Source organism: Rhinoderma darwinii, chromosome 2 (assembly GCF_050947455.1).
Source record: "Rhinoderma darwinii isolate aRhiDar2 chromosome 2, aRhiDar2.hap1, whole genome shotgun sequence".
NCBI classification, from domain to species: domain Eukaryota; kingdom Metazoa; phylum Chordata; class Amphibia; order Anura; family Rhinodermatidae; genus Rhinoderma; species Rhinoderma darwinii.
Genome location: NC_134688.1, coordinates 62,719,145 through 62,736,933, shown reverse-complemented (window position 1 = coordinate 62,736,933; position 17,789 = coordinate 62,719,145). Strand labels below are relative to the sequence as shown.

Below are 17,789 nucleotides of genomic sequence, written 5' to 3'. Positions count from 1 at the left end.
TAAAGTAATATGTTGTTTTCATTGCACGGTGAATTCCGTAAAAACTACGCGCAAACAACAGTGGAGGAATCGCTGTTTTTTTAATTTTCTACCCCACAAATAATTTTTTTCCCCATTTCCTAGTAGATTATATGGCACAATATATGGCGTAACGAAAAGCTACAACTCGTCCCGCAAAAATCAAACCCTCATAGGACTTTATTGACGGAAAAATTTAAAAGTTATGACTTTTGGAAAGTGGGGAGGAAAAAATGAAAATGAAAATCTGAAAATTGTTTACGACGGGAAGGGGTTTAGTAAAGGTTGGTGTTTGCCTCTTACCATCCTCTTCACTGTACATCGGGGCAATATGCTCATGTGTCTTCTCCCTTGCATTTTACATTTTTAACTCTTCCATGTTTTTCAAGGTTCTTTTTTTTTCCCACCCTATTTATGCTGATGGCAATGTAAAGTTAAATTACGGACTACTCATTTTTTTAATAAACATTTACTAATCTGTGCAGGTCCATTGAATTCCCATATTGATGGAAGACAAAGGGATTTAACACGTTGTCGTAAGCCACTATACAGATCGTGGAGAATTAGGGCAATAAAAAAAACTTCCACCTTTTCACTTCTTGTAGCGCTGTGTGGTGGTGTCTGTTCCTGTGGTGCTGCACTTGTGGGGGGATGTGGCCCAGAGCAAAGGTGGCTTGGCCTGGTAGCAGGGGTGCTTCTGGGCCTCTGGGTTGCGGGTGCGGTACTGTGGTGGCGGGCGCCGCCATGCGATGCTGCAACCAATAGAGTAGGGACCCACTTATGTCACCGTGAAGTGGCAAGTGGGCTTATACAATTTGATCAAAATGTTAACCAAGAACTTCCCGTTCATTGATTAATATTGTGGCTGTGCGGTCCTCGTTTCTCCTCTTCAACCAACAACAAAAAGTTGCAATTTTTTTTCTCCCATTAATATAGATTTTTAGGGGTTAATAATAATAATAATTATAATCAATATCATTTTGAAATAAACACTGATTAAATTAGTTGTCACATCTGGACAAACCAACATGATCATGCTAAGACCTCCAGAGCGGGAGCCGCCATTTGGTTTTCTGTTCTTGCCAATAGAGGGGGGTACTGAGAGTGAAATCTCCCTCTATGAGGTCCATATGCCCCGGGACAAAGGTTGTTCTACTGTGAAGTCTCCATTAAGAAAGAAAAAAAAAACACTCTTGTAGGACTGTACCAATTTTTCAACACAAACTATACAGGTATTGTTTTTTTTATTCTTCTTGTCCAGTTTCCTGAGGGGGTGACAATAATTCTGGAGTTGACTGTATAAGTGCTGGTAACTGGGCACCAAGATCAGGGCACGCTGCGCACATGGCATGCACCTACCTTGCTGATTTCCGCAGCCTGTTTTAAGATGTTTTCTTTCAGGTCCTTGGCTCGCTTTTTGTGGAATGAATTACTCTGACTTTGTATCACGAATACAATTTCTTGCAGTTCTATAAAACAAGAAGATGGATCGTTAACAAATAAAGCCGAAAATTACTGATAATGTTCTCGAGTGGAAGAAATAGCTGGTTTTTATATTCAAGAGAAAATATCTAGACTGTAGTTCTCAGATGTAATGTGAACAAATTGCTGGAACTCAATGGCCAGGTCACTGTGACTGACCCGAACTGCTTGTACTTGTGGGAAAGGGTCTGGGAAGAAGTCTTTATAAGATCACACTTTGTGAAAAAAAAATAGTATAAACCACTAATGTCATGCAAAAGATCAATTATTAATACAATTGTAATATATATCAATAAAAAGAATAACGACACTGCCACCTATAGCCTGTAAATGCAACACTGAATATAACGTCAGCACGCACACACACACGCTCGATGCCGCTCCATTGGAATCTTCTCACTGCTGTCCTGCAATGTGGAGAAATGGGTACGGAGGACACACACTCTAGTGATCGGTGGGGCCCCCAGTGATCAGACATAAATCACCTACACTGTGGATAGGTGATAAATGTCGATCTTAGGGGCCCCACCAACCAGGGTTGCCAACCGTTCGTTAATTCACGGACAGTACGTGAAATGAGAGGACTTTTGGCAACTGTTCGTTGTGTCCGGAATAAAAAGAATGTGTCCGTGATTTCTATATTTTTTTGTTGTACAAGTTGTATGCGCCCGGTTACCCGCATGCTGTGTGGTGACCTCTCATGAAGTACATTGTTAGCAGCCTCCACACACCACGTCTGGTGTGTAGTACTAGCAGGGGCCTCTTGCCCGCCAGAGAGGAGGAGGAGAACAGAGAGCAGGAAATCTGGCAGAAGAGAGAGTGGCTTGGCTGGGACCTGACAGGTGGCACAGGAGAATATATGCAGAGCAGGATGCCGGGCTGCCGTTACTTCCGCATTTTCTGCTGATGTGCGAAGTCCCTACCCGGCGGCCTGCTCTCCTTCTAATTCACTGCCCAGCAGCACCCTGCTCCTTCACGGTGTCTGCACTGCTGACCTGTATAGCTGCCGCTGCTGCTACAATGTCTCTGCCCTGTACAGCCCAGTACTCCCTTGATAGCCCCTTCAGCTCCTAATCTCCCTCTGTACACCCCTCCCCCCAGCACTGGGGGCACCACCCCCTGCTGAAGAAGTGAGAGGAGACAGAAGTTGCCGAAGGAGCAGACTACAGAAAGGAGCTAAGTGTCAATGTGTCTAAAGCCAAAGAGGTGACTGGAGTGTATGTATGTATGTGTGTGCAGTATGTATGTGTGTGCAGTATGTATGTATGTATGTATGTATGTGCAGTATGTATGTATGTGTGTGCAGTATGTATGTATGTATGTATGTATGTATGTATGTATGTATGTATGTATGTATGTATGTGTGTGTGCAGTATGTATGTATGTATGTATTTGTGTGCAGTATGTATGTATGTATGTGTGTGCAGTATGTATGTATGTATGTGTGTGCAGTATGTATGTATGTATGTATGTATGTGTGTGCAGTATGTATGTATGTATGTGTGTGCGTGTGCAGTATGTATGTATGTGTGTGCAGTATGTATGTATGTGTGTGCAGCATGCCTGCGTGTGCGCAGCATGCCTGCGTGTGCGCAGTATGCCTGCATGTGTGCAGTATGCCTGCGCGTGTGTGTGTGCAGTATGTATGGGTGTGCAGTATGTATGGGTGTGCAGTATGTATGGGTGTGCAGTATGTATGGGTGTGCAGTATGTATGGGTGTGCAGTATGTATGGGTGTGCAGTATGTATGTGTAGAGTGTGGGCAGTATGTATGCATGTGTGCAGTATATATGTATGCAGTGTGTGTATAGTATATGCAGTATGTATGTGTGTATTGTGACAACTTGGGTACCACTTAGCTCACAGAATCACCATCTCTCGGGTGAGATGGTTGGCACACATAGAAAGTTCACTCCAACTCATGGAATAAAAGTTTAAACCAGCCGCAGCTAGCTTTATTGTCTTCACCAGAGCAAGCAGTGTTACAACAAAAACATACAAAATAAACCCTAGGCCGTCCAGCCTCTAACTAACACATTCAGTGTCCCTCACTACGAGACACTGAGCCTTGTGCCCAATACCTCAAAACCTTCACAGCCTTACCTTACACAGTGGTGACTCTCACAGGCTAGCATGCCTGTCTTCCCCAGACTGAGAGCCCTGTGTGAACTGCACACACCTCAATTAAAGAGCTGCCTCAGGTGAAGCCTAACTAGGCTCATCAGACAGCCCAAGACACGGACTGTCTGTATGGAGTGGAAGCCCACCCTTCTCCTTCACACTCCAGCAAACCAGGCCCTATTCCGGGTTTTACACCTAAGCAACAGCAGAGAAAACCCTGACTGCTGTACATGTTCCCTGGTTGCTTGAAACTGGACAGTTTCTGCACTGTCCAGTAGCTGCACTGCTACAGTATGTATGTGTGCAGTGTGTTAATATGTAGTATGTGTGCATTGTGTATATGTATGTATGTATGTATGTATGTGTGCAGTGTGTGGATGTAGTGTGTGCAGTATGTACGCATGTATGTGTGTGTGCAATGTGTGTATATGTAGTGTGTGTGTGTTTTAGGGCGGATTTACACGAACGTGTAATACGTCCGTGCAACGCGCGTGCTTTTCACGCGCGTCACACGGACCTATGCTAGTCTATGGGGCAGTGCAGACGGTCAGTGATTTTTGCACAGCGTGAGTCCGCTGCGTAAAACTCAAGACAGGTCCTATATTTCTGCGTTTTTCGTGCATCACGCAACCATTGAAGTCAATGGGTGCGTGAAAATCACGCATGCCACATGGAGGCACCTCCGTGGGACGTGCGTGATCCGCGCAACAGCAGGCAAATTATGATTGCAAACAGAAAAGCACCACGTGCTTTTCTGTTTACAAACATCCAAACAGTGTCATAATGATGGCGGCTGCGCGAAAAGCACCATATGATCATGACACACGGCGCTGTTAAGTGCCTTTTGCGCACGCAAAACGCCACGTTTATTGCGTGCACAAAACGCACGCGCTCGTGTAAATCCACCCTTAGTGTGTGTATATGTAGTATGTAGTTATATCTCCGGTGATACGTGTCAAACTCTCTTTATAAATTGCACAGATCTGCCTAGAGCCGAGTACGTATTGTCTGCAAGTTTTACTGCCGCAGCCTTGAACTGAACATTACAAAAAGGAAAAATGAACAGTTGACGTGAACCTATTATAATTTTTAATTATTATCACTTTCTAATTCACAATTATCATAGCTAACGTAATGTTTTATGTTCGAGAAACATGTAAGGGTATGTGCACACGACAACACCAAATACATCTGAAATTACAGAGCTGTTTTCAGGAGAAAACAGCTCCAGAATTTCAGACGTTTTTACAAGTGCACACGTTTTTCGCGGCGTCTTTTACTGACGTAATTGGAGCTGGTTTGCAATGGAGTCAATAAAAAACGGCTCCAATTACGTCCCAAGTAGTGTCCTGCACTTCTTTGACGCGGCCGTAATTCTACCTCTGAACCCCCATGGACACATAGAACATAACTTTACACATTGTTAATAACACTGCTATCAGGCAGAATTGCTGCAGCAGGTTACAAACTTCCTGTACTTTAGTTATACTAATATGGAGAATATAAAACACGGTCAACTACTAAATATCAAGGATCATTGCGGCACACAGTAGGTTCTCCAGGCCCTAAGCATTAGATAGGCCAGAAAATAAATATCCAAGGTAAATACGGCAGAAAAAAATTGCATTTATTGCTATAAATTTATAATTTGCCATGCAAAAGTTTAAACCCTTAAAAGACAATCCATACAGGTTTATAAGAGCTTTATTCTAAAGTGCAGCCGCTTTACGGCACTCTGGAACAGCGGTATGCTAGGCACTTAGACCCCAAATATACTTTTACTGTTCCTGTATCATAATCATTAGATATACAATACCCAAAAAGCGCTGCGTATACAATGGAGGAAGCAGAAGTGACACTCTCATTTGGACCCAACGGTCTCTTGACTTTCATGGGAAACCGCAACAGGAACCAGAGTTGTTAGGATTGTGACAAATATCACTTGTCGATGGAGTTGTGTAAATGCAAATAACTACCACTTGTTTCATATTTTGGGAGCCACATATTAATAAAATATAATTAATAAAAAAAAAAATGAAGAAATAATAGACTATAAAAGCAAAAAGAAAACCTTCATAATCCTAACCAATTGTATTTCGAGACCTTGGTGCAATTCCCCTAACTAGGACATATTATATATAGAAAGGTTGTATATTATAAGGGGCTGGTGACGGTAGATACAAATATAAATTCTATTTTAGACTCTGTTCACATTTGCTGTATAATTTCCGTTACTCTTCCATCAGAAGAATAGAAAACGGAGAAAAATTTAAACAATTGACTTTAATGGTACCATCTAGTTTCTGTCATGTTACCGGACAAAATAGCGCTGCATGCCCAACAAAAGTGATGGAATCTACATTGGAGGCTCCTAACAGAACCTCCAACGTCTATTTGAACAGAGCCTTGGGTCTGCTGTATGAGTCTTACACATTAAAAGCCCAATATTTTTTTTAATGGGTTGTCCCAGAATCGACAATTATCACCTATTCACATGATAGGTGATAGTTGTCCGATTGCTGGGGACATTACCGATCATGAGAACAGTGAGGAGGACATTAAATGGAGCGGTGGTCGAGCACGCCTACTGCTGCTCTATTCAAAGTATATGGGAATGACGGAAACAGCGCTCAGATGTTTCCGTCAGTCCCACAGACATTGAAAAGAGCAGAGGGCGAATTATCTACTGCTGCTCCATTCAAGCTCATCCTCACCGCAACGATCAGTGGTGCCCTTAGCAATGTGGATAGGTGATAATTGTCCATTCTGGGACAATGCCTTTAATAAAAAAATAAATAAACAAAAGCAAAAATACTAAGTGATTGTTTTAAAAAAAAAATATTTGTAACTACTTGTTATTGTCATAAAGGGCCAGAGTGTTAAGAAAATACAATAAAATTATTCTGTTGTATTAAGGTCATATATGTAAAGGTTAGCCTTAGGATAGGCTATAAATGTGTAAAAAGTGGGGTTCTGGTTGCCAGGATCCCAACGATCAGCAGAATGAAGATGTTGTGGCATTGCTGGAGCATTGTGGTCCCTCCATCGCAGTTCCTAACACATCATCACTCATCCGTGCAGCTGTGTCTGGTACTGTACTTCAACCACAACTCAGCTGCAGTACCAGACATAGCCACATGGAAGATGCTGTGACAGCTACTATGCAAAGGGGCCCACGGAGATCCAGAGGGTTCTGCAGCATAAAGCGGCTCAAATGGCTAACAGTATAAAAAATACTATGTAACAGTTTAAAAAAAAATAGTCTTAGGACTGGCCCAGTTGATACATGACTGATTCAATTTAAAATGTAGTAAAGACTTACCCAAGGGCATTGGAGCACGTGATCTGCTTTCAGGATTCTGTGGCAAAAAGAAAAAATGTACATAAATATTACGAAATAAAAAGACACAATGAGAGATTTGTTTCACATACTGTACACTACGCAGATGAAACAGCAGCTTTCTCCCTATGCACAGTATGAGTAGAAAGCAGGCAATAAGCGTGCGGCGGACAGCAGGGTCGTATTTGCCACTAGGCACTGGAAGTGCAGTGCCTAGGGCGTCCAGCAGGCGGGGGCGGCCGCAGGATCCTCCTTTTTTTTTTATTTTTTTCAATTAAAAACTTATCTTGTGACCTGACTGGCCGGCGGGGTTGTGCGCTTCTTAGGCTTAAGACGCCCTCTGTTAATGGATTGGCCAGAACTGCTGACGTGAGCAGCTGTGGCGAATCCGCGAATAGTGGGCGTGTCTTCGACTTGAACGGCAGAGCAGGACATGGTGGGCGCACTGCAAAACACCCCCATGTTCTGTCTTCAGTGCCAGCACCGCCGCTCATTAGTGCATCGCCGGCCGCATCACCTTATGTTGACCGCGCGCGCACACACACACACACACACACGTTGGTCAGGAGCGGGGCAATGGTTGTATTACACAGCCGCAGCTGTGTTCTAATGGCGGAGATAATAAAAAACTCTGATCTACGCCTTTATTCCCCTGAATGCTGCGTTCAAAGCTGACCGCAGCATTCAAGTGGAAAATGCAAAGGTAGATGACCCTTGGATTGCGTCACAGCGATTCCCTGTGATGTGATTGAGGGACATACCATATATGGGCAGACAGCCCAGCGTCCATTCAGGGACCCCAGGGCAATAGATATATGCCAGTAAATTAAAGTTTAAAAATAAAAAAGTAAACCTAAAGTAATGTTTAATAAAAAAAAAGGTTAAAAAAAATCCACCCATTTTTTAAAGCTAACTTTAAAATAAGTCACAATACATAAAATATACATATATTTGGTATTGTCATGACCATAATCATATATTTGGTATTGCCAAGACCATAATAACATTTATAGTGTCATTTATGTGTACACTAAAAGAAAATATAAAAACTGCTTTCTTTCACTTATTAATTTGAGGCACGAGGTATTATGAATTTTGAAAATGTACGTGCCTCACATTGATAGTAATTAGCTCCATCATGTACCTCACACATTAACCTAATGTTGTCCATTATGACTGAGAAACACTATGGGGTTAATTACTATTAATATGAGGCACACAGAGGTTCAAAATTCTTCACACCATGTGCCTCACATCAGAAAACGGAAGAACTTTTTTACTATTATTATTGTTGCCAAGTATCGTTTTGGTATTGACAATCGCAATACTAAGCAAAGTACCGGAATCAAAGTCCAAATTCAAGTATCGTGGAAACCCTAATGTAATGTACTGTCTTCAATTGTATCCACGTCCTATTAGTTCCCTTCCTTATCTTTCTGCACTTTTGTGTGGCGCAGGCCCAGCCTGCCATCGTTCCACTGGAGCAGGCCTGATCAGAAAAGACCAGGCATGCATCGACGGAAACTTTATTGCTGAGCCCCGCCAATGCTAGTAACTCCTAGCGCGGGGACTCCTTTGTATCTGAAGCACTAGGTTTATAGTGACACATGCACCCAAGATGCGCCAAAATTCTGGCTCATCTCTGGTGATCTTGCGCCACTTACAAGGCCCAGTAACTAAGCAGTGACAGCTCTAAGCTGTCATTGGTTAGTTTACATCACATGGTGGCCGGTTACCGAAGTTCATTGTCCTAAGTAGGCCAGTGAACGGAGGTAACCTGGGACCACGTGATGTAAACTAACTAATGACAGCTTAGAGCTTAGTTTATGGTCACAGACCCGGAAGGTAAGTATAATAATGGTTTTGCTTTTTTACTTATTAGTGTTACTAATGTTTTCTTTGTGTGTTTTTTTTTAAAGGTTCGGTTGTTGGACTACATCGGGTTCGAGGACTACTTCGGTGACGGTGGTTTTTTTTTTTTTCATTAAATTGGTTAACAAGGGTTGTGAGGGGGGGTTTTATTTAAATAAAAAAAATTCTGTGTGTTTTTTTTTTTACTTTATTACTACCGCCTTAGTAATGGTGCCTGTCTGATAGACAGCGTCCATTACTAAGGCAGGGCTTAGTGTTAGCCGGTGAAGAGGCTAACACTAACCTCTCCATTATTACCCCTGCACCAGGGGTGCCAGAAAGAGCCGGGTAAGTACTTGACCATGTGACGTGATGGTCGGCTAATGGGACGGCCGCAGGCTGGTATTATTAGGCTGGGAAAGCCCAAAAACAATTCCCACCCTTGTAATGCTTGGATGCTGCAGCTTTATTGTATCTGGCTGGTTATGAAAAATGGGGGGGGACCCCACGTCGTTTTTTTTAAAATAAATAATTGAAAAAACAACATGGTGTCACCACATTTTTCATAACCAGCAAGTTACAACACAGCAGCAGGCTAGCATTACCAGGGTGGGAAGGGCCACTGTTTTTAGGCTTTCCCAGGCTAATACTAGCAGCCTGCGGCTGCCCCAGTAACTGACCATCACTACAGATGGTCGGATACTGGATTATAACCGGCTCTTCCCGGCACCCCTGGTGGTGGATACCGGGTTAATAATGGGGGGGTTAGTATTAGCCTCTTCACTGGCTAACACTAAGCCCTAGTAATGGACACGGTCTATCAGACTGCCACCATTACTAAGGCAGTAATAATAAAGTTAAAAAAAAGCAACACAGAAAACATGTTTTATTGAAATAAAAGCCCCCCACACAACTCTCGTTAACCATTTTTTTTTATTTCTTTTTTTCATATTCAAATTTTTATTGATTTTCAATACACACAGATATAGAACACAGTGGAGGGAAAGCCTCCATACACTAAAGGAAAACAATAAATAAGGGCAAAGCCCAAACAAAAAAGTGTGCATCACATCCCAGTACAAAGGACATTATATATCAGCAGCATTAATGTACATAAAAAAGAGGAGCACTGCATAAGGATGAAACACAAAAATAACAGCTCAGATTACTATACAACATAAAGTACAACGAGGACCGATAAATGCAATCAGAGGAAGCGAGGCAAATTCCCCTAGACAGGGGAAGAGAAAGAATAGAAAAAGTACAGAGAAGGGGAAGGGAAAGGTAAGGGAATGAAGAAGACATGGGGAGCCTGGACTCCAGTTCCGGATTATCATGAGTGAAAACAGAAAAGAGCAAGAGCAGCAATACACATAGTAGGTGCATAGTCGGACTAGCAAAATCCCAGGAAACTGCAAGGATCATCTCCTCATAATAAGTCACGTAGGAAAAAAGGGGGGGGGGGTGTGTCTCAAGTTACTTAAGTAAAATAGGTGAAAGAACGTAAAGGAACGTAATCCATTGAGACCATGTAGACGTGTATTTTATAGAAGCAGCTGGGGAATGAGCCACCAGGTGTTCCATTTTCTATATCAAGGCAACCTCCTGAAACCACTCATCTAGCATTAGATCCCCCTACATGGGATTACCGACTTTGCAGCCTGAAGGAGATGCCTAGTTAGGGTAACGTTTATAAATGTGTAATGGCATGCAGGGGACCAAAGGCTCGGTCCAGTACATACAGGGGGAAGGTGACCGCTACACATAAGAGCTATCCGCACTCCCCAGATTACAGTACTATAGGTATAAACAGCTAACGTTATGTATGCACTGTAAATAAAATAGGGAGGAAGGCATTGTATAGCAGTTGAAAAAACAATAAGTAAAACAAAAGGCAAGCTATATATCTAACAGCAAATAAGAAGAAAGTTTGAATTTCATGAGCTGATAGAACAATTGCATCAATCAGACCCAGAGCATAAATGTCCGCGACAAGGCAACGCAGGTCATCACGCCGAACGGGCATTCTCCACAGGCGTTGTAGGGTCACGTTCCTGCCTGCGTCTAGACAGTCTTCTGGGGCCGCGTGGGGGGTGGGCGCCCCGATTGGTAGGCGAATGCACAGAGGAAGGGCGTCCCGCCCGAGATCCTCTGCCTGCAGAAGAGAACAGCGGGGGCCACTTCGGTAGTGAAATATGGGGAAGGTCTAAGTCCTGCAAAAAAACAGGTAAGTCAGTCGGGGATCGTATAGTATAGGTGCAACCATCTTGTCTGACCATCAGGGCAAAGGGGGAAGCCCCATCTGTAGATGATGCCTCGGCTCCGGAGTACCTCCAAAAGGGGTTTGAGAGCAGATCTTTGCACCAGGGTCTGTCTAGACAGATCCGGTAGTATACATATCTGTGTCCCTTGATGAAGAATGCTGGGCTGTTATCAGATTTTTTGTAAAATAGAGTCCTTGGTGGCGTAAAAGTGGATTCGGCAAATGACATCCCTTGGCCGCTGATCATCAATACTCAGCGGACGAAGGGCCCGATGTGCCCGGTCAATTTCTATATAAAAGTATTTGGCGGGCGGCCCAATAAGTTATTGAAGATGGTAGACAGAGTAGAGAAAAGATCAGACGCAGGAATGGATTCAGGTAAACTCCGAATACGTAAATTGTTCCTCCGGTTACGTTTCTAAATATCAACAAGATGTTGTTGCAGAATGAACAATTGAGCAGAGTGCTGTTATAAAGTAGATTGGATATTTGCAATAGTGTTAGTGTCAGCGACACGGTTTTGAGTAAGGGTGTCCACCCTTATAGAAAGTGAGGAAAGCAGCACGAAACTTGGTAAACTCCAGCTTACATTCTTACACAATCTGTTTGGCAAAGGAAGTCATATCAGCCCTCGGGTAACAATTGAGCAAGCTGAGGGATATCTGAAAGAGTGGATGGTCTGTTTTCACAGACAGACATAGATGAGGAGTCTGAAAAACAATCTGAGAACAGCCGGAATATCATCCGGAGCATAAGCAGAGTCCGGGTCAGGATGGGTAGAGGAACAGATCATAGATCCGTGGCTGTGGAGTACAGGCAAAGTCCAGTGGTGTGGGGGAGACCCCTGAGGCAGTAACTGTGGTATGGTCGGCTGCATATGAGGGGGACTGCCCCATGAGGAGCCAGAGGACCAGGAGGGGGAACCCCTACCAGTGCAGGGCCTTGGGGAGGATGGAGGAGTTAAGGGGCCTGTAGCCCTGAAGGACCAACAGCAGACAGGGTGGCATGAGGCCCAGGACCTCGGTACTCACTGTGCTGCCTGGATGTAGCTTCCAGCTGTGCACCGGATGATGAAGGAGGGAAGTCTGATGCACCAGAGACCGCTGGCTCGGAGTCCAGCACTACCGCCGTTCCCGGATCGGGCGTGAGCAGCTTGCACTCAGGGGCTGGAGGAGGAGGGACCGCAGGCCGTGGATGGAGTGCTTGAGGAAGACAGAGTCCCGGCGTCTGTGTCTCTGCAGGGAAGTGCCGGCGACCATCTTGAAATGCCACATGTTCCACAGCAAGGAGAGCAGCGGCTGCAGTGGCATCACCGGAGGCCTCCAGGGCAGGTAGGAGATCCAGCACTGCTGCAGCCAGATCTTCCCCAACAGGGGAGGCTGCTTGGACGGCAGCAATCGCCTGAGCAGGCCCGAGACCAGGCACGGAAAGGTCCCATCGGCCATTTTGGATGGTGGCAAGCTGTATCGTCCGGGACTCAGCAACACCAACACCACGGGATAAAGCAGGGAGTCAGAGGCCTTCAGCAGCTGTACCTGGGAAGGTAAGGCGACATCTTCTGGGGGCATCTCAGGGCCCCCGGAGCTCTGGGATAACGAAGGTGGAGAGGCCGGGCAGTCATCTTGTCCTCATGCCTCAGTCCAGAGTGGAGCCCTCAGCTGCATCGGGGTCTGTCGCCCGAAATATGACCCAATGTCACTCTGGGGAGATGAGGGACGGGTAGAGGCTGCAGTCTTTTTCTTTTTAGTTGCCTTCCCCATTGCAGGGATTGGATATTAGCCGATGGTGCAAAAGCTGGTGGAGGAGCTAAGGAAAGCACGTCCTCACTCTCCCATGGCTGGCCACGCCCCTTCCTCGTTAACCATTTTATTGAAAATAAAAACGCTGCACTTAAAGTAGTGCTCAAACCCGACGTAATCCAATGACCAAACTTGTAAAAAAAAATACAAAAAAAACAACACCACATTAGTAACACTAAGGGTATGTGCACACGTAGTGTTTTCAGCCGTTTTTCGGGCCGTAAACGTCCTGAAAAATGCCTGAAAAATCGGAAGCAGAACGCCTCCAAACATCTACCCATATTGATTTCAATGGGAAAACGGTGTTATGTTCCGACGGGGTGCTTTTTACGCGGCCATTTTTCAAAATGGCCCCATAAAAAAACGGCCATGAAAAAGAAGTGCATATCACTTCTTCAGCCGTTTTTGGAGCCATTTTTCATAGACTCTATAGAAAAACAGCTCCAAAAACAGCCGTTAGAAACGCCGCGAAAAACATGACTGATTAAAAAACGTCTGAAAATCAGGACCTGTTTTCCCTTGAAAACAGCTCCATATTTTCAGACGTTTTTGAGTTTGTGTTTGCACAAACCCTTAAAAGTAAAAAAGCAAAGCCATTGTTACACTTACCTTCCTGCGTCTGTGACAGTAAATTAAGCGGCGACAGCTCTTATACGGGTTACCTCAGTTAATTGGGCTGCTTTTAATAGTAGGACAATGTACTGAGGAAACCGACAAGGAGTAATTTGCTCCAGTCGGGAAGGGGAGCCAGTGCAGAGATGTTTTTTAAAAAAAAAAACAATAATAAACTGTGACCTGATAAATAATAGAGGAAATGGGCCGCAGTGTTCATGTGGGGAGCAGGGGAGGACATGTCAATGAGCATTTATTTTAGGGTATGTCCAAACAGCGTAAACACTGCGGATTTTCCACAAGGCTTTCATTAAGAAAAATCCACAGCATAATACAGTAGCAGCAAAGTGCATGAGATGTGAACAAATTTAATCCACACGCTGAATAAAAAAACCTAACGAAATTGTTTTCCATAAATTGACCTGCGGTGCGTTTTTGTAAGCCGCAGCATGTCAATTTATGCTGTGGGATCGCTGGTTTTCTGTTGCAGGTTTTCCCTATTGAATTCATTGGGAGGTAAAACCTGCAACAATTAGCACATGTTGCGTTTTGTGCAGCGGAAAATCAGCGTTATCGGGGGTGTCAGCCCTAAAAGTGCCTAGGGCAGCACCAACTCCAAATACGGCCCTGGTGGACGGGGCTCATGAATACGGGCTGCATGAGAAAAAGTGATTTTTATAAGAATTACTGATCATTGACAAGTAAGTATGGAAAAAGGATCTCTGGCACTACTTTATGCTGCCCTCAGTTTCGCTTTAACCACTTTAGGACTAAAACAATTTTGGCATTCAAGGGGTTGCCTTATCAAAGACATCCCCTTTTAGAAAGGAGCCAAAGCAGTTGCTCTTACAGAGTGGCAGAGGACCACACTCTATGACAGCCATATCCCCTCTTATGGTGTCTCCATGAGATAACCCATTTAAAGGAACAGTGTCATCGCAAATAATTTTTTTATATGTTAAAGATGTTAGTGCTTTAATAAAAACGTTTATATTCATTTGTGTGTTTGTGTTTTACTGTTTCTTATTTTTACACTTTTTCTTCCCTATGGGGGCTGCCATTTTTTGTTCCATTTCTGTGTGTGTCGATTAACGACACACACAGACATGGAATACGGCAGCCACAGTCCCATAGGGACTGCGAACGGCTCCCGTCCCATTGACTGCCGTGTACGGCGTCTGTGTGGGAACTGCGCATGCGCCGCTCCCACACAGTCCTATTCGAAATTGGCGCCGTCCGGCGCTATTTTCCTGTGGACCGGAAGTCGCGGCCGGACAGTAATATTACTACTTCCGGTCGCGGCTTCCGGACTTGTGCACATGGAACAGCGGCAGCAAACGGAGCGGACGGGCCGGAGGGAGCCGCGGCGGCAGGAGCAGGTAAGAGATTTCAATGTATGTTAGTGTTTGTGTGTGTTTACTACTGTATGTAAACCTACTACACTGTGGGTTACCTCAAAAAATGGCGACACACAGTGTAGGAGGTTAAACCTTTCAAACCCCTCGTTTATCCCGGCACTAGCCAGGATAAAGGAGGGGGGGATGCTGAGAGCTCACTAGAGCGAGGGCTTTTAACCCAATGTTGCAATGCTGCAATTTTGGGAACAGCCCCATCTAGTGACCAAAAATGGGTAGTATTATAAATTAGAAATAATTTATAATATTTCCTGGCTCGTGCCAAAAAAAAAAAAAAAATGTGAACAATGTTTAATCACCCACACACTAAATGTTTAATTTTTAAAAAAAAAACATGTTTTTCTGGCAACACCATCCCTTTAACCTCTTAAGGACCCAGCTAATCTTAATGTTTTAATTTTAGTTTTTCCTCCCAGCCTTCCAAAAGCCGTAACTTTTTTATTTTCTCATCGTCATAGCCGTATGAGGGCTTGTTTTTTTGCGGGACAAGTTGTCGTTTTTCATGCCTCCATTTATTGTACTGCAAAATGTACTGGGAAAATGCAAGAAAATTACTTGTGGGGTGAAATAGCCAAAAAACAGCCATTACACCATTTTTTGGAAGGGTTTTGTTTTTTAGACATTCATCAGGCAGCAAAAACTACATGTTCACCTTATTCTATGGGTTGATACAATTACGGCGATACCAAATTTATATTTTTTTTTATGTTTCACCACTTTTATTTAAAAAAAAAACTATTTGCTAAAGAAAAAAAATTGTTTTGTCTCGCCATATTCCTGGAGCCATAATGTCTTTATTTTTCTGTCAATTTGGCAATGTGAGGGCTTATTTTTTTTTGTGGCCAGCTGTAGTTTTTATTGGTACCATGTTGGGGTACATGCGACTTTTATATCACTTTTTCTTCCTTATTTGGAAAGCTAAAGTTACCAAAAAACAAAAATTTAGGTGTTTTACTTTTTTTTGTGGAACATTAAAGAAAAAAAAAAACTTTAATTGTTTTTTACTTTTCTTTTTAACCCCTTTAGGACACAGTCTGTTTTGGCCTTGTGGACACAGATGATTTTTTCAAATCTGACATGTATCACTTTATGTGGTAATAACTTGGGAATGCTTTTACCTATCCAAGCAATTCTGAGATTGTTTTCTCGGGACATACTGTACTTTTAAGTTAGTGAAAAAATTTGGTCGATAAATTCAATATTTATTTGTGAAAAACACCAAAATTTACCGAAAATTTATAAAAAGTAGCATTTTTCTAAATCTAAATGTATCTACTTGTAAAACAGATAGTAATGCCACATACAATAGTTACTAGTTTACATTTCCCATATGTCTACTTCATGTTTGCATCATTTTTTGGATTTTTCCGGGACATTACAAGGCTTAGAACTTTAGCAGCAATTTCTCACATTTTCACAAAAATTTCAAAAGCCTATTTTTTCAGTGACCAGTTTCGTTCCGAAACGGCTTTAAGGGCCTTATATATTAGAAAGTGCCAATAAAATGCCCCATTTTGAAAGCTGCACCCCTCAATGTATTCAAAACAGCATTCAGAAAGTTTATTAACCCTTTAGGCGTTTCACAGGACTTAAAGAAAAGTACAGGTGAGATTTACAAATTTTAATTTTTTTGCCGAAATTCATTTGTAATACATTTTTTAATGTAACACAGAAGGTTTTACCCAAGAAATGCAACTCAATATTTATTGCCAAGATTCTGCAGTTTTTAGAAATATCCCACATGTGGCCCTAGAGCGCTAATGGACTGAAGCACTGGCCTCAGAAGCAAAGGAGCACCTAGTGTATTTCAGGGACTCCTTTTTTTTTTTTAGAATATATTTTAGGCACCATGTCACGTTTGAAGAGGTCTTGTGGTGCGAAAACAGTGGAATCCCCCCAAAAGTGACCCTATTTTGGAAACTACACCCCTCAAGGAATTTTTCAAGGGGTATAGTTAGCATTTTGTCCCCACAGGTTTTTTGCAGAATTTAGTGTAATTCGTCTGTGAAGATGAAAATCTACTTTTTTTTTCATTTTTACAAGGAATAAAGAAGAAAAAATACCCAAACATTTATAAAACAATTTCTCCAGATTACGGTAATACCCCATATGTGGTAATAAACTGCTGTTTGGACTCACAGCAGGGCTCAGACGCAAAGGAGCGCCTTTTGGATTTTGGAGCGCAGATTTTGCTGGAATCGTTTTTGGTGCCATGTCATGTTTGCAATGCCCTGGAGGGACAAAACAGTGGAGACCCCCCAAATGTGACCCCATTTTGGAAGGAAGACACCTCAATGTTTATTGGGATTTTTCTTCTGAGTTTAGAAATAGCCCCAAAAGTGGTCTAAATATGTTGTCTGGACACTTAGCAGTGCCTGTGTTAAGTCTAAGGCCGGGGGTCGTCGTTCTGACGTACACCTTGACGATCCCGGCCATGGACGTCTCTCTTCTCGGCGTTCACTCCCTCCAGGGAGACGCCGGCACTCTCTTCCGGGTCCTCGGACTGTGACCCGCATGGCGCGCGCGCGCCCGCACGTGCACGACCTTAAAGGGCCAGTATGCGTCCAAATGCCTAACATCAATTATCAGCCAAAATGGCTGCTGGACTATAATAAGGGGTCCTGCCCACTGGTTCCTTGCCCGAGCGTTGTTATATACCGTAGTTTGCCTTGCTAAAGGTCTCCGAGTGTTTTCCAGTTCCCAGTGTTACCCGTTCCTGCTGCCTGTACCCTGTGTCCCGTGCTATCGTTCCTGCTGTGAAAGTCAAGTCGTGTCTTCCCGCTGTATTCGCGGCGTCACCTGCTGTGAAAGTCAAGTCGTGCTCCTGCCACTGTCTACATTGCCTCAGGTACCCGTTCAGAACTATAGACATGGTTTTGTACCTTGTT

General features: G+C 43.4%; 1 protein-coding gene across 1 annotated transcript in view; it reads right to left on the bottom strand.

Moving 5' to 3' along the window:
- B3GLCT (beta 3-glucosyltransferase) overlaps nt 1–17,789 on the bottom strand; it is a 567,539-nt gene that overhangs the window by 365,956 nt on the left and 183,794 nt on the right. The window contains exons 3-4 of the mRNA XM_075851692.1: nt 6,944–6,980; nt 1,378–1,487 (exon numbers count right to left, since the gene is read on the bottom strand). Coding sequence (XP_075707807.1) covers nt 1,378–1,487; nt 6,944–6,980 — 147 coding nt within the window. The remainder of the gene's footprint in view (nt 1–1,377; nt 1,488–6,943; nt 6,981–17,789) is intronic.